This window comes from Scardinius erythrophthalmus, assembly GCF_964197995.2.
Source record: "Scardinius erythrophthalmus genome assembly, chromosome: 9".
Taxonomy (NCBI): domain Eukaryota; kingdom Metazoa; phylum Chordata; class Actinopteri; order Cypriniformes; family Leuciscidae; genus Scardinius; species Scardinius erythrophthalmus.
The window spans coordinates 26,816,455-26,837,248 of NC_138229.1; the positions used below are offsets into that span (position 1 = coordinate 26,816,455).

Consider the following 20,794-nt stretch of genomic DNA (forward strand, 5'->3'; position numbering starts at 1 on the left):
ATTCCCTGTGGTCCCGACGCTGTTTTTGCAGTGTGTGGTGATGCTTGATGTGAGCCGTCAGCACTTTGTCCAAACAATGACGGCTACTCCCTGCTGCTTTTTAATCATTCAGGTCACAGTTTAGGGTCAATGCAGATTTCCAGCTCTTACGTTAGCTTTCACACTACACCGACTGTTGGATGAATCAATTTACAGAAGGTTTTTACATGCTGTATTGTTGTAATCACATCCATTCACTTCAAACCAAACCAAACCAAACCAAACCACAGGACTACATTGGTGCATCCTATTATGTTTGCCTCTCAATAACATAGCGTCTATGACAATAAAAAAAGATAATCTCACATATGAGCTCTTTGTTGTCAGAAACAGTAATGGTAGTCATTAGGGTAGATGCTTTCAAACCACCGGATGAGGAAAAAAAGGAAGAATTATGTACAGATGTAGATTTGGCGCCTCACACGTACTGCAAAGTGCCTAGCAGACCTCCCAAAGTGTTTCCCTCCATGTTATGCCTTCTTGATTCTTGTTCATTGGAATATAGTTAAGGTCAAAAGGGTATTTTGGGAAAATGGGCAAGTCCTTACTCCTTGAATTAGCACTTTTTCAATCCGTTATCTCATCTTTGGCCTTTTATAGTATGCATACTGATGCTTTAGTTACCTCACAAATGGCTTCCACAAATGCCTTCGAGGGTATCGGAGGAATGATCGCTATGACCAAACAGCTCTGTAAAGTTACATCACGAGGTGACATACTAAAGGCAGTGTAGAGCATTAAATTGAAGTCTTTGGCACAGGAATTTTACTTGTTTGCAAATGGTGTTCCACTTTTACAGACTGTTTTTTCCAAGGTGTCAGTAACCTATTTTCAGTTGCTAATACAACTTCCAGGAGCCTCCAAGCAAATAATACAATCATGCTTCTTCATCAGACCACCAGAAGTGTAGATTACTGATGGAGAAAATCATTCAAGTCAGATTAGAGCCGTAACCATTTAGAGATGTTTTTGTTTCATCTTCTTTGTTCTCTCCTTCTCTCCTTCTCTCTCTCTCTCTCTCTCTCTCTCTCTCTCTCTCTCTCTCTCTCTCTCTCTCTCTCTCTCTCTCTCTCTCTGTCTCTCTCTCTCTCTCTCTCTCTCTCTCGCTCGCTCTCTCTCTCTCTCTCTATCTCGCTCTCTCTCTCTCTCTCTCTCTCTCTCTCTCTCTCTCTCTCTACAGAAAGAATCATAGATGTTATTTTATCTTCCACAAAGAATTATGGACTGGGTCAAGATTTGGATAGGTAAGACTTTTTTTTTTTTTTTTTTTTTTAGGTTTTTGAAATAAGGCTTATGCTCACCAAGCCTGCATTTATTTCAATAAAATATTAATAATATGAAATATTACAATTTAAAATAACTGTTTTCAATTTTATATATTTAAAAATTTCATTTTTTCCTGTGATGGTAAAGCTGAATTTTTGAGCATCATTACTCCAGTCTTCAGTGTCACATGATTCTTCAGAAATCATTCTAATATGATTTGATGCTCAAGAAACATTTATTATTATTGTCAGTGTTGAAAACAGTTGTGCGACTTAATATATTTGTGGAAACAGTGATACTTTTTTTTTTTTTTTACGGATTCCAGGAGGCATTTAATTGAAATGGAAATCTTTTTTTTAATAATGTAAAAGTATTTAAAGTAATTTTTAATCAGTTTAATGCATCCTTGCTGAATAAAATAATTAATTTCTTTAAAAAAAATGATGTGTGTATATTTTAATGTGTATTAAGCATAAAATGTTCTGATTGACTCTGATTGTCATGGTTTGCATAATAGAGTGCATGTATATAGTGTATCATCTTTTACCTGACCTTTTTAAACTACAGTTATAGGCAAAATCAGGTTAGGCTTGTGTCAGTTTTAATAGCTGAATATGGTTGTAAAGATGTATGCAGGTTTTGGAGTAATGCCACCTTTTTCTCATATGTTCTCTTTGCAGTTTGAGTTGTAAAAGGTGTGTAATAGTAGGTAATGGTGGTATCCTTAGCAACAAGTCTTTAGGATCCCGCATCGACGAATACGATGTTGTAGTAAGGTGAGTGCACACAGTCACCATGTTCTGCTTTTTTAATGTTCAAATCAATAAACAGAACAAACAAAAGAACTGTAGACACAAATGCAGCTGATTTGCACTTTTTAGACTCAACGAGGCCCCAGTGAATGGTTACACCAGAGATGTAGGTACTAAGACCACCATGAGGATAACCTATCCTGAGGGGGCCATCCAGAAGCCTGAACGCTATGAAAAAGATTCCCTCTTTGTCTTCTCTGCTTTCAAACCTCTCGACTTTAAGTGGTTGAGACAGATGGTCAACAGAGAGAAACTGGTAAGACCTTGTTTCCATCAGTAAAATCTGTATTTTTTTGTTTTTTTTTGTTTACTTGTTAAGGTCTCCTTATTTATTTGAGTGGGAGGTAGAATGATTCCAGTTGTTTTTATAGGCCCATTTTCTGCTCTATATTTTATTTAACTTTTATTAAACTTGAAATCATTTATGAATTCAGAGTAATGTTAATATTGCCATCCAACAAAAAAATACTGCATTGAAATTTTTGTGGTTAAAGGATTTGATAAAGAATAGCTATAGAAGAAAAGGCTTCTATTGTTCAAGGACTTTCGTCTCATTTTTAGCGTGTGGTAAAACATTCTCCTTCCAGGTTTGACTGACATCTTGTGAATTAGCCTCTTAATCAGGAGGGTCGGCACGTCTGAATGAGCTCTCTCTTATCTCACACAGTTTTAATGGCTCTGCCTCCATCCCATTTCTTATCACATAAAGAGCAAGCATAAGCACTCCTTTCTCCTCTGGAGTCGGCTGACTCGGCTACTCAAGGACATGTTTTTTTCTTTTCCAGTCTTCTGCCATGTAATTGTGGTCAAGGCGTTTGGTCAAGGCGTGTGTGGTTTCCCCCATAATCTCCCTTTTCGGATATACTTGTCTTCCTCAGCTGCACACCTGCTTGTTTTCCCCTGTTGTCAAGTGGGAATCTGGCGGCAACGTGCCTCAGGAGTTCCCGGGCCAACACAGCTGCTGGGCTTTCAGGGGACTAGCTCTGGATTTTTTTACAGGATGACATTTGTCAGTGTGCAATAGACTTGGCAGAGGAAGAAAAATAGAGAGCTATTTGATCACCCTCCCTCCCCTCTGGCCCCTGAAAGAGCCAGATTTGTCTGAACATCTGATCGTAACAAGCTGGACAGTGGAAAGTGCTCAGATAATTGATCTGCCCTCTGGCTTCTGATACATTGGCTTTGATCCCATGAAAGGAAGAATTTCCTTCACCAAATGAGGGGTCAAGAAAGCTCCAATGTGTCTGCCATAATGTTAGACACAGCGTTCAGAGGATGGTGACTGATGAAAACCATAGTATTAGTTAACAGAATAGCTTTTTTTTACCTGAAAAAGGAACATTGGATGTTCCAGCCATACTGGAATCTAACCGGGAGGTTCTTGGTTGTAAAAATGGAAATAAAAATAAGAAGATTCTAGATACCTGACGTTTGCTAATAAAAAAGCATGACTCGTATTGCTGGTCATAATAAGCTTTGGTATGTAACTCGTCCTCAATGAATTATGTTTACATGCACACCAAAAATCAGCTTTTTGCAACGTTACATGCAAACGTTTACATGTGCTTTTACTTTTCTAAGCAATCACTGTAATACAGTTGGATTTTTATCCGATGGATAGTAAAATGGGCAAAATAAACTCTTAGCCTTACGATGAAGGAGGGACCCAAGCCATATCTAGAAACAGAATATCACAGAGACCACCCAGAATACCCTAGCAACCACAGCAATTGACATAAACCACTAAGAACACCTTAGCAACTGCATAAAAACCCCTGGCAGTGATTTTTGTTCAGGCAAGCAGCACTCAGATTTTCTTCCGAAAATGTAAAAATGCAGTTCCTGATTGTTTTTCTTCCTCCGGCAGACAGCCACAGCTGTAAACGATGTTTATATCCAGCTAGTCTACGTGACCTCCCGTGCATGTATTAAGTTGTTAGAGTATCATGTTTAAAGTGGAGTTTTTAACCGATTGTCACTTGACAAATGAAGCCTATCACTATTGTGAATTCTTACAGATGAAAAACGACTGACTTCTATTCTTCTCTCTTGATCAACGTCAGACTCCGAGAGCCCCTCGCATTCCCTCGCTCCCTTCTCAAACAGTTTAACTTTGGCTGTGTTTATTTTTAACTGGCGAAGGGTGGTATTTTACGGTCAGATGAAAATCTGACTAGGCGTTTATCTAGTTTGTGCACTCTATACGTACCGCAGATGTTTCTTTGAGTAATTTGAGTAATCTCTAAACAATAACAGCTATTCATCACCATGCTTAATCACACATAATCTTATCAAACACTGTGTCCCTAACAACAGTATACAGTTCATCTCGTGTCTGAAAACAAATACATTCCCTGCAGGCCGCTTCCAAGTCTTATTTAGATCTTACGACATATCTTTAAAAATTTCTTCGCTACAAAGAAAAATCCTGTTGATTGACATGTGGTGATGTTGCTGCTACTTTGCCAAAATATAAACGCTTCCCTTTATTGGCAGAAACCTGGTGGTGAAATGGAAAACGCTTTGTTTATGCAATCGGTGACAACAGCGATTGAGATCCATTGTGTGGCGACGTCTTTCATTTGGAGATGAACGCATAAAGCATGTGCGACTGTGTGGGCAGTTTGCTTTAGAAAGGCACGTAGCTTTAGACTGCAGTGTAATCCTTGACTAGCACTGACTCCTCATTCTCTTCATCTCAAACAGTCACACTGATGTAACTTTGAACAGTGGCTGCTTGCAGCTTTGAAGGTTTTTTTTCTCTCTGCTACTCTTTTGTACGCTGTGGACGCTCAAGGGTGGAAGGAATGCCAACCTTTTCAGTTCGTAACTTCGTATTGACAGAACAGTAGACGGGTGTCTTCCCAGCATTGAAGAATCTTGCTGGAGTTCACCTGAATATTAAGCTATGAGGCATGAGCACTCTTCACAAATGCAAACCACCTGTCGAATTATTGCAATTTGATGAAAGATTATGAAGACAAACAATTTTGTTTTTGGAATAACATGCATGTGATGAATATTTAACAGTAATATCATGAATGTGCATTAAAGCCGACATCAAATCAAAATTAGCCATTGTAACAAGGTTAGTTGTTATGGGAAGAAGGGGATGGGAACCGGCGAACATTCCAACAAACTTAGAATCATAAAATAAACAAACAACAGAACGAAAGTAAATGCGGCAGCCCCTCCTGGGCGACTGCCGCCACATGTAAACAAAACATAACATAAATAGTCCAGGCCTGGTCCTCTCTCGTACTTCACTGTCGTCGCTCCTCATTTTATGCTTCCGCTCTTCCGTGAGAGATACGAGACCGGTGCGTCGCGCAGGTGTCGCTCATCATCAGTCACGCCGTTCTCTCACGGCCCTCTGCCTCATCCTGCTCGCCACAGCCATATTTTTCTTAATGCATGTTGTTGGTCTTATAGAGTGCTGCAGGTATAACATATATTTGTTACCCAAAACCAAGCAACAAATTGGGATTTTAGCACTTTTTAAGTTCCATCATCCTGAAGTCAATGTTTTTTTTAGTGTCTTGTTTGCCAGTTTTTGGTCAAGCTCTAAATATTTTTACGTTTTATTCTACAACATAAAATACGTAAGTAATTTCCCCATGTGATTTAAAAAAAAAAAAATGTAGGCTTTTTATTTGTCTTGTAAAAGGCGGTTGCTAACAAGTGGCTAAATTGGACTACAAAGGTTGTCAGGGACATTATACATCACACCGAACAGGTAAACTCAGGTCTACTCACTAGTCCACTTGCAGCCTCGCTGTATTTATAATCATGCTCTTGCAAACTCTTCTAACTCAACCTTTCAGGGATTTATTTTTTTATTTTATTTTATTTTTTTTTAAATAAAGACTTAAACATTTGTTGGAATTTTAATGGTGGGGAATTTGAAGTCATGCAATCACCGTGTAGTTCGTTTATAGCCCACGTTTAGCTTTTTACTTCTGGCGATTTGTATTTAGGCTTCAAAATTCAGTATAGTTGTGTAAGAATCATTAGCTTTTTTTTATCACAGAGCTTATTTTCTGCAATCATCCAAAAGCCAATGGATTTTGCCTATTTTGTTTTTTGTCGAAGGAACCAGGGTGATGCTAACTTTCAGGTTGGCCTACAAAAATGCAGTATGTCATCATTGCAGCAATCTATAATGAACTGTTTATCCATGCGTATATATATTTTTTAACTGTTTTTTCTTTTTCTTTTTCTTTTTACCTTAAATCCCATTTAATCCGTGGTCACGGAGTTGAATTCGTTTTGAACTCGGAACATTACTTTCACACTTAACACTTGACACAACTCAGATTTGTTAAAACTCCATAAACGCGTCACATTGTTCTCTTGATTTCACCTATTTTAGTCATTCTAAATGGATTAACGCCTCAGAGGTCAGTGATGTAAAAACATACGAAGGAGCCTGATTTGAAAATGGGCAATGGGCTAGCCGTCATGTGTGATAAGAGCGTACTTAATTAACGAGTCCTACAGGTCGCGGAGGAGCATGTGGCTCCCACGATAATTATTTTCATTCAGAATACCATTGACTAGGTAATCCTCTGGCTTCTCTCTGAATATATTTACCCATCACTTCCTTCTTCCATATGTCTTAATCCCTTATTATTTCAGCCTTACATGGTAAGAGCAAGGCAAAAGTATGTCACTTATCAAAAGGCTCCCGCTTTTGGCATTTACTGAAGGTACTTTCCGTGTGTCGGCGTGTTGCATAGCTTTGCCAGTTGTATAATAGTTGCTCCATTGTATCTTGTGGTTTAGTTTGTAGTAGCTTTATTTGTATGTAACTCCTGGAGTAAACACTGTTTTGTGCATGACTATCTCTGTTGATTCCTGTGGAGAGCGTGCCTTTGTTTACTCATGAATCCTTAAGGAAAGGTGACTCATGGCACTTTTGCGAAATTTTAAAGGGATAGTTCACCCAAAAAAATGTGTCATAATATAGTCATCCTGGGGAATTTACAACAATCCTGGACAGTCTTTTTAATGTAAAGAGCCAAAAAAAAAAGCAAAAAGCAACAGAAGTACTACTCATAAAAAGTACTGATAAGGCTTGTTCACTATATTCAAAGTTTTCAAAGTCAATAGCATTGTGAGAAATGGAATCTGCCCTACCTGGCGTTCATGAGCAAAATAGCGATGACTTACTCATGAACGAGTCATTCTTTGCATTCTTTTCAATTAATCCGTTGATCCAATTCTCAAAACTCCTCTAAATGATTCATTCATTGATTTAACAGCCCCCTAGAAGGGAAGATCAGGGAGTTATAGTAAATTCTTTTTGAAGCTTGAAACAAGCTTCATGAATCCTTTCATTATTTGTCACTTTTGATCATTGAGAGTCAGCACTTTTGATCCCTTTGTAGCTTGATTGCAAGTCAGCATTTTCAAGCCCTTTGTAGTGGTGTTTTTGTAAAAACGTGTCTATTTTTAGAGTTTGATGCAGGTGTTGTCTCTCCATTTGACCTAATGACCACTCACTTGTATGGGGCAGCAAGCCAGGGGTTAACAAGGGGACATGTGGTTGTTTGCTTCTGAACATACCAACAACCAGGCTTTCATCAGCCAAACAGTCACTTGTATGTCTCTTTATTACTTTTGAGGCAGTAAAAATGGTACCAGACCTTTTAACCAGTCCTTTGGTATGCTTAGGGTAGTGTCAGTCTCTGATGACATACCAATGGACCAACCACTGGCCATTTGCAGTTGAATTGCAATTTGCAATTGACCATTTAATAATTACTGTCTCTAATCTGATTGGCTGACTTTTCGCAGTCTACCTGCAACTAAGTTGACTTTACAACAAGCCATTTGGAGGATGAAATATTATTGGAATGTATGAAATACACAGGTTTCTGCTCGTTCTGCCATAGTATAACCATGGCGACAGACATGGACAACTGCGTTACGTCTAGCGGCACACTCACGCTGTTGTTGTTTCATTCAAACATTATGGACCATGGCAAGCAGACTTTGGGACAAAAGGAGAACTAACAAGGATCAATATCGGTGTGGCGTTTTCGAGAGCTTTACATCCGTGACTAACTTCGACTTGACAGAGTCAAGCATCTTGCATGTACTCTATTAGACAGGTGAGCAAATGTACATAAAACGAATAAATGTTATATAGCTCAACATAATGAAATGTTAGAATATGATCAGTATGTTATTCTAATGTTGATCTAGCTTACTGCTAGTCTCATATAGCCAACAAACTAACACACAGAATAACATTATAACTTTCAACACACTCAAATGCAGTTTAGTGTGATAGTGTAGACCAAGTGAAACTGCGCTGCGTTACCTCACAAGTTTAATTCGTCAAATAAACTGACCTGTAAGAGTAGTAATTCTGCACTTGCGGGTAGTTCGGTAGAATTACATTTCCTTATTCCTTTACATCCGTGGGACTCGCGTGTGGCACTGATATCTGTCTCTTATTAGCAATCGTGCCATGCTTCATACCACAGGCGTCATCAACCTACACCTTTGTTATTGTAAGAGGTTAGCGACCCCTAGTGGCGAAAAATATTACATATTGTAGCTTTAACTCTACAAACACAACTGTATATTTTGCTTTTCTTACTGAAATGCAACCAGTGCTTAATGCCTTATGTATCCTCACTTGTGCTTAATGCTTTTTGACAAGCAGAAACGGGCTATTTTGAGTCTTATTTAAGATGAGACCCATTCTTAAATGGCACATAACGATGAAATAAACTTTGATTGTTCAGTTAACATATCATTTAGATGGTCTGACAGTAATGTGGATACAACCTTATGCTTTGCTTATACTTTTTTGATTTTCCTTCTACTAACACGCTTTTTCCAAAGCCTGAGTGATGTCAGTTGACCCATTTGTCCTGTTTGCTTCCTTGAAGAGTGAAGATGCATACACTGGATGACCCAAGGGAGTCTGTAAAGCAGAAAGTCACGGCTCTCGAGGCAAAGAAAGGTCAGAACAAGGACAAAGGCGACAAAAAAAGAGCAAATAGCTGAGATTCTTGCTCACAAAAGGAGTGTCATCTGAGTATCCAGTAGAGTTTGGATTCCTGACCCGGTCAAGAGCAACGGGATCTAGATTTCATGAACCTGACCTGTTGTGGATGAGTGCTCCACGAAATGTGCACATTTCTGCTGGGGCCCTCAGAGTAAACCTTCAGAGCTTTATATACAAACTGAAGTTCATATGAATCATGCAGAGCCTAGGGTGAAATTCTTTGCCAGTGCAGGTTTACACTTCTTATCAGGCTTCATCTCTGACTGTGGTGGTATAAATTTGCATGTTGATATGTCACGGCCTAGCTGCAGTTGCAAATTTGTCATCCAGCCTGATATGTTTATAGGCATTCAGAGCATGGCAACTAGAGCAGCAGGAATAACATCTGTCTGACAGCGTGCCTGAGCCTCTAGAAGACAGGCTTTGATTGCAGCTCAGTCGGCTAGAGCACACACCATAAAAAAGATCATTTCACTTTAACGGTGTACCTCCCAAGTTTATTGACCTTTTAAATATAACCCTAAAGATAAACAGGAAACTTTTTCAAAATAGCGTGTTTTCTTCTGCTTGAACCGTGTGCGTGCAGTATCTTGAGATACGGAGAGAAAGGATTGTGATTATTTGTAAGAGAACAGCTAAATTTTTCATATTACAAAGGAACCCTTGACTATTTTTATTCTCGTGAGCACCTGTGGGAATGGGCCATTGACAACCTGTTTGCCCCTCTGTGACCAGATTAGATTTCCTTGCGCATCATTTTTGAAAGAAAGTCTTGGTGCAGACTTTTCTCATTGAATCTGACCATGTCAAGTGTAAACCTGATCAAAGGTATGCTTGAGGTTTTCCCCCCTTTTAAAGAAGCAAGCATTAAATTACACGGATTCAGTTTCTTATCCGTTGCATGGTAACTCCTTGCGACAGTTTTGCTAGTGAAAATCTAAGTTGTGTACCTTCTATACAACATGATCTAGAGCACTTTCCATTCTGCGTTATTAACTTAAAGTATTAAAAGTTGTTTTTGTTAATTGAAATAAATCTGAAATAAAATATTCTGAAATAAATCTGAAATAAAATATAAATATTAGATAAAAACTTTTAAGTTGTACTAAACTAATTTGAATAAAACTAGAATAAAAATAAAAGTTACACTTTATTTTAAGAGTTACGGTTAGTTTTTTGGTTTAGGGTTAGTTACTTGTAATTATGCATAATTTACTGTTGTTACTACATGTACTTAGGCCTACTATAGTAATGTGTAATTACATCACCTTAAAATAAAGTGTTACCAAAATAAATATTAGCTATAAAAATTATATATAAAATTATTATATATAAAAATAAAAATAAACTCATAAAAAAAAACATAACAAAAATGACTGAATATAATTCTGAATATAAAAAATTAAAAGCAAATTTAAAATATTTGTAAATACTGTAAAAGTATGTGAATAATATAAACTAACTCTTTCCATAGTGGTTGATGTTCGGTTTACATCTACTGTATTTAAAGGATCATGAAATATAACAATCACAATATTTTTAATATCAGGGGGAAACAGTTTTTTTTTTTTTTTTGGCTATTTTCTTGCGGTTTTGACATTTCACTTTTTTAAAAACTGTATTGTAAATTGACCTGTGCTGCTGAAATAGGGTTTTTCATTACACCCCAGCACTGCCTCCCCAAATTTGAGTCCACCCAGCTGAGCCCTGAAAACAACAGATTTCTCTTCTCATTGTGCATTAACTTTTTGGCTTGCAGCTTCTTTATAATGGAGTTTGGCGTTTGTATTTGTTGCCTTTCCCCACTATCTACGTTTGCGTAACACTAACGAAATCAGAAGTGTTTACACTGATGTCAAAGGAGAACATATCAAATACCTTTCTCACTGCATTTCACACTTCAATGCAAATAACATCAACCACACCTGTACTCCTTGAAACTTAAGATCTTAAATGCAAATTTGTCAGCACTAAACGTCATTTTGTGTTTTGACAAACATTAAATGGAATTTCCATGATTCTGTTCAATCAGGAAAAATGTTTAAATGTCCCAAACTTTAAAAGAGTGCATGTACTGTATAAATTCCATGACTCTTTAGAAACCAATCATGAGATCTACATTTTTATTATTTTGACAAGCTTTTTTAGGCAAGTCAGTATGAAATGAAAATTCAGTTTTCTACATGGATGTTATTGATCGTTATTGTGAACATATCTTCCATGCATAGGTTTCTTTTTATTATTATTATTTCTTCTGACCTTGAAATTATCCATGAAAATGTCATATCGGTGAAATGACAGACTTTTCTCTGGTGACATATGCAGAACTTCTCTAATGGCTAGAACCAAGTCACTGTCCACTGTCCCCAAGCCACTGTCACCAAGATATCCAGCTTTGTCTGTTTTATCATGGCATGTAAGAAAAATACCAATTGGAAAACCTGATCTAGATATTAGGCTTATTTTACATGTTAAATGCTGTAATTGAATTTCAGGCTCTCCACTCCTGGTTCGTCAATGCAAATTATAATTATTTTTTTTGTTAACAGAAAATCCTCCTCTAGTGTTCCTGGGAAGATTTTTCTCACCGCACATCTGCAGTCAGGAACAGGTTTTCCCAGCCACCGCTGAATGTTCACCCTGACCTCTCGTTTCCAGCGGCTGACGGAGAGAGAGGTCGGCGATGTGGCCTGTGATTTTTATGGAGTGATTTAACACTCGGCGGCCATGCTGGAAGCTTGTTAAGGGCGTGCTGGAGCTGCGTTCGGGAATTGAGAGGCCTCTCTCACCTGCTGCTTTATTAAATAGATCAGTTACAGGGGCCGTCCTGTTTGACGAGAGTGTGGCGGTTGTTAAAGTTCCTGCAGTGCAGACCACTTGTGGTTTTGAGGATTTGGAGAGGTGATCAATCAGGGTATCTCACTCACTTTTTCTTTCTCTGCAGTCCTGGCTGCGATTCCCTGGAATGCCGATGAGAGGTCTGGAGTAAAGCCAGGCGGAACCAATGTAGATGATGTCAACAATGGAGCTATGTTTAGAATGACCTTGTCTAGCTTTGGTGGGATTGTAATGCAAACCAGAATCAGGCTGGTGCAGTCCTTTGAAAACAGTTGGCAATAAGAAAATCGAGACACGGCAAATTTTTCAAATTTTACATTTCATACATTCAACAATAATGGTGTCACGCCGTGTTGCAAAAATGTAAATTAGCCCATGATTTACTCACCCTCAAGTCATCCTAGGTGTAAATTACTTTCTTCTTTCAGACGAATACAATCGGAGTTATAAAAAATATAAAAAAATGTCCTGGCTCTTCTAAGCTTTATAATGGCAGTGAATGGCTGTTTCTGTTTTGAAGTCCATTAAAGTGCATCTATCCATCATAAAAGTGCTCCACATGGCTCCGGGGGGATTGATAAAGGCCTTCTGAAGCGAAGCGATGAGTTTGTGTAAGAATTTTTTTTTTTTATCAGTGAAGGCACATTTACATTTATACACTTTTATCCAAAATGACTTTGCACTCAAGGTACTCTACAGTTCAAATGTTTGGGGTCTGTAAGATTTTTTTTTTATGTTTTTGAGAAAATAAAATAAAGTCTTGTCTGTACTCCAAAGCTGCATTTATATTTATATATATATATATATATATATATATATATTTCCCATGATCTCTTCATTGTTATCCCCATCCCCATGCTCTACTGTTTGAGCTACAGGAAACCTATTCCTGGTTTATACAAAGGCTTACACCATTCACTTCATTAATTACTACTATCTTTTATTTAACCTGATTAACTAGTCTGGCTCTAGACTAACTCATGGGTTAGGCTTTTTCAGATGCGTTAATGAAATCCTACTGTGCACTTTGTATTTTTAGTTGATATTTCCCAGTACTGTTTCCAGCTGTGAAACGAGCACAGAAATTTTTTGTTTTTTTTTAGCACTACTTTTACTCATTATCGCTATAACTATTATAACATGCTGTGAAATCCATTTAGAGGGTTTTTTGTTTTGATTTGTCTTTTACATTTAGCTGTGACAACGGCAGTCATTTATTTGGCTAACCATTGTTCTTCAAGCCACTGTATGTCTAATAAAAATTGTGTTTTATTGTCCCACTGAACACAAGAGTGTTTGCCTGGCATGTTTAAAAACTGCTTATAAAAGTCACAGTCCTCAACACGCCTGGCTGAGAATATTAGTGCTGGCAGCCTTTAGTACTTGATATTTAATGAATATATGAATAGTGAATGAATAGACAAGCAGAACAATACTGTGTTCAGTGTTGTTTGAAAGGATTTATAGTAAGCTGTACCTAAGCTTCTGTAGACACTTTTGATGAAAGATTGATCCTAGTTTTAATGTTATGTACCGTTGTACGAATATTCAAATTTTTTCCATAGCATGTAGGTTATGTAAGTCACAAGAGTAACTCTTTCGAGAAGGAAACTATCTTACCATATTTATGAGATGCCTGATCTAGTGGAAGGAATGTCAAAGCTTAAAGAGACATCCTCACTTGTGCTAAGTGATTTTAAAAGAATCAATCAGGGACTTCCTGTTTTATTTCTTCTTCAAACATCCTATCACTCTTACACCAAACACTACTGGCGTCGAATGCCAGCACATTTCCCACGTGTTTGCTCATACTCTGTTTTGGATACTGTTACATTCTAGGTGGAGGCATATTTCAGCTTGGCAAGATATGTCCAGTTTGTACTTTACTCTGGATGTCAGTGGTTACGTAGATATGCACCGGTTCTGAGTTCATGATTGTATTGTTGTTGTCGAGTTTTTCCCCTGTTTACACCTGCTTGTGGTTTCATCATTCCCCAGAATTTCTGCTTCTGTTCAGCAAAACCGTACTGTTGACAGAAGAGAAGATGTTTTCTTGCCATGGCTTGTTGTGGGCGCGGGGGCCTCCAAAACGGCTTCAAAGCCGTTCGTTCGGCTCAATAGCTGCTCCTATTGTTGGGCTATATCAAAGGCAGTCTGCTTATTTGAACAGGTGACTCCCATTAAGTCCGATGACCTGGCTGGCTGTTTGCCAGCAGTGCTGCCGTGGCTTCGCAGAGCTCGTCTAGTCAGAACTCTAATACCCGATGATCACAGTGCCAGGTCGCAGATTGAATAATTGCTGAGCTATGGCACTCTGCAGGTCTCCTGAGTAATTGTTATGGGAGAAGCTGGGGGCCGTTGCTCACCGAACGCTCGTGGAGGTCAGGATTTCATTTGTCCACTTCCTGTGGGCTCGCCCAACCTGGGCGGCTTGCTTCACTTTTAATGAAAACCGTCTACGCGTAAGCCATCAGTATGCAGTGATGGCACCTTATAGGCTTTGTGCCTGAACTCATGATTATGGAAGAGATGATTTCTTCACTTCTGCTGTAAGATGAAACAAAAATGTTCCATACATTTTTCATGATGCATTTGGTGATCAAACTTGGATGTGCTGTCTCATTTGACCATATTATAATTACTCTCTCTCTCTCTCTCTCTCTCTCTCTCTCTCTCTCTCTCACTCTCACTCTCACTCTCACTCTCACTCTCACTCTCACTCTCACTCTCACTCTCACTCTCACTCTCACTCTCACTCTCACTCTCACTCTCACTCTCACTCTGTTTTTTTTTTCTTCTTTTCTTTAGCAGGGAACAGAGGGTTTCTGGAAGTCTGTAGCGCACTATGTGCCCCGGGATCCCTCTGAGATACGGATCCTCAACCCCTTCTTCATACAAGAGGCTTCCTTCCAGTTTATTGGCCTTCCACAGAACAATGGCCTCATGGGTAAAGGGGTAAGCAACATGCTCATTAAGTTTCGGTACTGTTCATAACATTGTTTACATTAAACACATTGAATGCAAGAGAATTTGACTGCTAAAACCAGTAGCTCTTTCGAAAGGAACTGTTGGACTGCTCCAGTTTATTGAACCAAAATGGCAGGCAATGCCTTTAGTCAATCTTATGTTAATAGGGGTCACAGGAAGCCTTAGACACGTGTTTCCTCAATTAGCCTGTGATTATTATAAAGATCACCATAGGTCAAAGGCAGCTTAACTAATCCAATGGGTGGAGAGAGCTAATGCCATTTATTTTGCCCAAACCTGGACAAAGCAAATCTCAAGAAGGAGAATTTTAAAGGAGAAATTTCAAATCTCAAAATAATACAGCAGGCGTAAGTGGAGTTAGATTTAAAAAAAAAAAAAAAAAAAAAAAAAAGGTATGAATCACAATTGAGGTAGCAAACTGAATGCAGATTTGCAGATTATCCTTATCCAATAATCACAAACAACTGGAATTCAATTTCATTGAAATTCAACGATTCAAAGAGGTGGGAACCTTGTACAGCTGTGGTCATAATTATTGCCACCCCTAGTAAATATGATCAAAGATTGCTATAAAAATAAATCTGCATTGTTTATCCTTTTGATCTTTCATAAAAAAAAATCACAAAAATCCAACCTTTCACTGAAGCAAAAGTGGGGGGGAAATCACATTATGAAATAATTTTTCTCTCTAAAAGACATTGGCCACAATTAGAATTTTTTTATGAGTAAAATGTCTCTGACGTATATTCCATTAATATATAAAAAAAAAATTAGCACACCAGGGAGACTAGGAACATGAAATTGTCTAGATGGGCCTTCTTGTTTCTCAGGAGTATAAATATTAGGAAACACAAAGCCCATATTCCCTTAATCATCCATTACAATGAGTAAAACTAAAGAATATAGTTCTGATGTGCAGCAATAGATTGTTGAGCTTCACAAAATAGAAAGTGGTAAGAAAAGTAAGAAAATAGCTAAAGCATTGAAAATTCCCATTTTCATCAGGGCAATAATTAGAAAGTTCCAATCAACTAAAGATGTTACAAATTTGCCTGGAAGAGGACATGTGTCTATATCATCCTAGTGCACTGTGAAGAGGAAAGTTAGAGTGGCCAAAGACTCTCCAAGGATCGCAGCTGGATAATTCCAGAGATTAGTTGAGTCTTGGGGTCAGAAAGCCTTGGGAAAAAAAAATAAAAAAACAGCACATGTACCTTCAGTACATCACATGTTGTTTGTGAGGGTTTCAAGAAAAATCCTCCTTGCTCATTCAAAAACAAATCCCAGCATATTCAGTCCTCAGACACGACTGGAACTTCAAAAGGGACCTGGTTCTAAGATCAGATGAAAATAAAAAAGAGCTTTTTGGTAGCAAACACACTAGAGTGGTTTGGTGCGAACAGAAAAATTACCCCATGCCCCCGGTTAAATATTCTGCTGGATCTTTAATGTTTTGGGCCTATTTTGGCTGGAGGTCCTGGACATCTTTTTCAGATACATGGTATCATGGATTCTAGCAAATCAAGATCTGAAGAGAAGCAGCGCCAACATGGAGCTGGGAATCTGTAGGATCTGGAGAGATTCTGTATGGAGGAAGGGTCTCTGATCTTTTGTCATGTGTTCTCCAAACTCATCAGGCATTATAGGAGAAAACTCAGAGCTGTTATCTTGGCAAAAGGAGGTTGCAAAAAGTATTTAAAGGGGGGGTGAAATGCTCATTTTCACTCAATCTCCTGTTAATCTTGCGTACCTATAGAGTAATATTGCATCCTTCATATCTCCAAAAAGTCTTTTGTTTTATTATATTTTTAATTGAAAGATAGGCTGTACCGAGTCTTTCCGGAAAAAAACGAGCGGCTGGGGGCGGGCCGTGTGGGCGGGCCGTGTGGGCGAAGCTAAAGTTGTGCTTACCCGCCTAGCTAACAACACACAGAGACATTTGTTCAACAGTTTTACTCACCGTTCCAACGCATGACCGCGAACCTTTATCATTGTGACTGCTCGATCCTTAAGCATTAGACGATCTGCAAATTCATCGATCTGGGCTTTGTTTATAAAACAATCATCGTCGAAATGCAGGGAACAACAGTCTTACACAACTCCGTTTATGCTCAGGAAAACAAACTCCATCCACGGGTTCCTTAACGCCGGGTTCTTTGGGAATCTGTGCAGGGTTGTCTTGCCCTGGCAACCAAAAACCCACTTCTTTGGTGACATTGACTTCCCAAAAGCCGGGCAGGGCGCTTTGATGGCGAACTGCTTTCACTCTCTTGCTCTAGTCTACGAGTGCGCGCGCGCCCGCGATCTTACCGGAGAAGTGCCCTTAGGACCCATATAAGGAAATTCCGCTCTATCTTACGTAAGACAGAGCCATACTCGAAAAAAACTTTACGAAACTTGTGACAAACCGGAAGGAGTATTTTTGGAACAAAAATACTCCTTCAAACGTACAACTTAGTTTTTGAAACTTTGTCCATGTTTAGCATGGGAATCCAACTCTTTACAAGTGTAAAAAACTCAGTATGCATGAAATAGCATTTCACCCCCCCTTTAATGAAAAGGTGCCAATAATTATGGCCAACGTGTTTTGGGAAAAAAGCATTTATTTCATAATGTGATTTACACCCACTTTCAATTCGTTTGCTTCAATGAAAGGTTGGATTTTTGTGAATTTTTTGAATGAAAGATCTGAAGGAGATCAGATGAAAAAAAAAAAAAAAAAAAATTTGATCATATTTACCAGGGGTGCCAATAATCCTGACCACAACTGCATATAATTTGGCATACTAAATTCTACTATAAAAAAATTTCATGAATGCTGTGACCACACTTAGAACACCCCACCCAATTAGCAAACATATTTTATTAAGACATGGGTGTGCAGTAGCCCACGGGGAGGACTGGGAATCAGCACTGTCAAAAAAAGAAGTGTATGTGACATGCCTCAGATCTCAAACATGGGCTGTAACAACGAGTACTTGCCTACTAAGAGCTCATTAACAACACACTTTACTTCCAGTCCCAGGAAATTGGACTTGAGAAAGTAGATAAATGCCACTAGCATCATAGCTTGATGAAGCTCTCAGCCATCCCATCATGGCACGAGTACAGACAAGGGTCTGTGTGTGAGCTTGGCCACCTCCTGAAAACTCAAACCTGCTCTCAATGGTGGAACATGTGCAGTGCACATGGAGAAGAGCCCAGGCCCCTAAGGTTTATGTAGGTAGGGGGGCAGCGCAGAAGGGAAGCTGTCCCATACGGTACTGATCAAGGTGGGATACATTTTGACACAGCCTCCCCCCTTGAGCTCTCCAAACACCCACCTGCTTAAGGCTGCATACACTGACACGATCTTAATTGTGCGTGTGTGTGTGTGTGTGTGTGTGTGTGTGTGAGTGAGAGAACCAGACCCCAGGCCACTGTAAGCTAATGATTTAGAATGGTTGACTCCCCCAGGGAGATGAGGAAGTGAAGGTCTGCCTCCTGAAATTGCTGTGTCAGGGGTGGGGGTCTGTTTAAGCAAATTGTTAATCACAGGCAGTTCAAGATGAGTTAACAACTGCAGACCAGAACTAAGCCAGAACTCCTTCTGGCACAATGCTATCTAGACATTGCGGAAGAACTGGACCAGAGCAGACCATAGACAGCGATGTTAAATAGATTAAAATACAGCACAGCAAGCATAGTTATTCTGCTTATCAACACACATATGCCATATACAAATGTCCAGTCAGTTTTCTAATTTTAATGCATTAACCACTCTGATGGATTCAAATGATTTGTTAGACTGATACCTTCTGAGTTCATGAGTCTTTTTAACTGATTGATTAAAATAACCTGCTTTCATGGTTTTTATGTAACACTGTAAATTTGATAGCGATGCCAGAAATGTTAAAATAGTGCTTTATGTACGAAATAACGTACATCCAGCCGGTTGTTATCGCAGAATAAACCCTGATAAAGTGATCAGGACCCCGACACGAAGCGGAAAGGGGTCTTGCATTACCCTGAAAGGGTTTATTCTGTGATAACAACCGGCTGGATGTACATTATCCCACTCATTATACGGCTACTTGTCACATAAGTAAATAATTAGACATTTAAATATTGATATGAGGTGAAATATTTTATTAGCTCTTTAAACGCAAAGCTTCTTCGGATAGAGCAGTTGCTAGCAAGCGGCAAGATCAAACTAGACGGACATTTAAGGGATACGGTATGCAGTCATATCACTTATTACACAGTATTTCACTACATAAATATTTATGGGCATAAGAGAACTTACCTGTTTGTTATCTTATTATCCATTACAGTGTACAATTTTTTTTTTTTTTTTATTCTCTAAATGGCAGTAGCTGCGTTTGTATGAAACGAGTGAGTCTGCAATACCGGATGACATAATTAAATAACTGTACACAAAATATTTGAGTTTTAATATTTTATCAGCTCACCAAAAGCAAAGCTTCCACGAGGAAAAAACTTTCCTTGCAAGCATAAAGTGCAGTCTGCCGACTTCAGTAACCCGGATGAGCCTGTGTTATCATTACTATTCGCAAAACAGGTGCAAGTTATTGTATTGCAGTTACGGACATTTGTATTATCTTCTTAGTATCATGCTTAGTACTTGATGGTGAAATTTAAAAAGGCTGCTTTATTGTACGGTATCAATTTAAACTTGCGTTCTTTTCCATAGAACATTCCAACGTTGGGCACCGTCGCCATAACGATGGCTCTTCATAACTGCGATGAGGTCGCTGTGGCTGGATTTGGCTATGACATGAACACCCCTCATGCACCCTTGCACTACTACGAAACAGTCAAAATGTCTGCTATAAAAGAGGTAACAGTTTTATTTGTTTGTTTGTTAAATTGACAAAATGTCAAATTGAAACATTTCTAACAGTACTGTGGATTTGTTGTGGAGGTGTTTTAACGCATAGACACAACATTTTGTAAAGTGAACTGTGAGCTCAGTTCTCAGACCATTGTTTGATCAATGTCTGTTTATCTGGTCACTTTATGGAAAATTACAATGATGTCATTAGCAGAATGTCCTAGGCTACTTGCTGTCCTTTTTTCTTTTTTTTTCTTTCTTTTTTTTCTCATATCAGTCCATATGTAGATAACTTTGTTGTTATGTTTTGTAAATTCCTTTCTGTCCATATTTGCCATGGCTGTAAAAGCACGCTCATAAAACAGAGCTGTTAACGCACAGTTAGCTCCTGACTGCTCTGGCACCCATCCTTGTCAAATCACAGTCAGGTACCATTCATGCAGAACTCACTCACTTCCTGCTGCCTGTATTCTGTCGGTTTAAGACTTGTGTGCTATGTAATGTCAACTGAAACAAATGGGATTTAAGCTATTGGCCTTGTATAGCTAGTAGCTCACACACACATACTGTAACAGTGTAGAGCACATGTGTCAAACTCAAGGCCCGCGGGCCAAATCCGGCCCGCCACATTATTTTATATGGCCCGCGAGAGCATATGGGTGTCTTAAAATTAGGATGCAACGAAATTTAGGCTGCCGAAAAATTTCGGCCGAAAATAACATTTTCGGTTTTTGGCTGAAAGATACTAAAAAGCCGCCGCGCCCCTCCGTGTTCGGCGATGGTGTGACTCTGGCTCAGCGTGTTTTATGACTTTGCGTGCGAGTCCGCTTCCGAAGATGCATAACTTCTAAACGCGTTCCGCTGTGTGTGTGCGCTGTGCTCTCCGCTCCGTGTCCACAGCGCGTTCTGCTCAATGTTCCGCAAGCAACCTCCGTGTGTGTGTGTGTGTGTGTGTGTGTGTGTGTGTGAGAGAGAGTGTTATTTGCTAGTTCT

At 38.9% G+C, this 20,794-nt stretch overlaps 1 protein-coding gene across 5 annotated transcripts in view; it reads left to right on the forward strand.

The window, feature by feature from the left end:
• The window catches only part of st3gal3b (ST3 beta-galactoside alpha-2,3-sialyltransferase 3b), a 61,937-nt gene that overhangs the window by 34,193 nt on the left and 6,950 nt on the right, over positions 1-20,794 (forward strand). For all 5 annotated transcript variants that reach the window (XM_081374467.1, XM_081374465.1, XM_081374466.1 and 2 more), the window contains 5 exons: positions 1,220-1,283; positions 1,986-2,081; positions 2,187-2,373; positions 14,788-14,934; positions 19,661-19,807. In XM_081374467.1, coding sequence (XP_081230593.1) covers positions 1,220-1,283; positions 1,986-2,081; positions 2,187-2,373; positions 14,788-14,934; positions 19,661-19,807 — 641 coding nt within the window. The remainder of the gene's footprint in view (positions 1-1,219; positions 1,284-1,985; positions 2,082-2,186; positions 2,374-14,787; positions 14,935-19,660; positions 19,808-20,794) is intronic.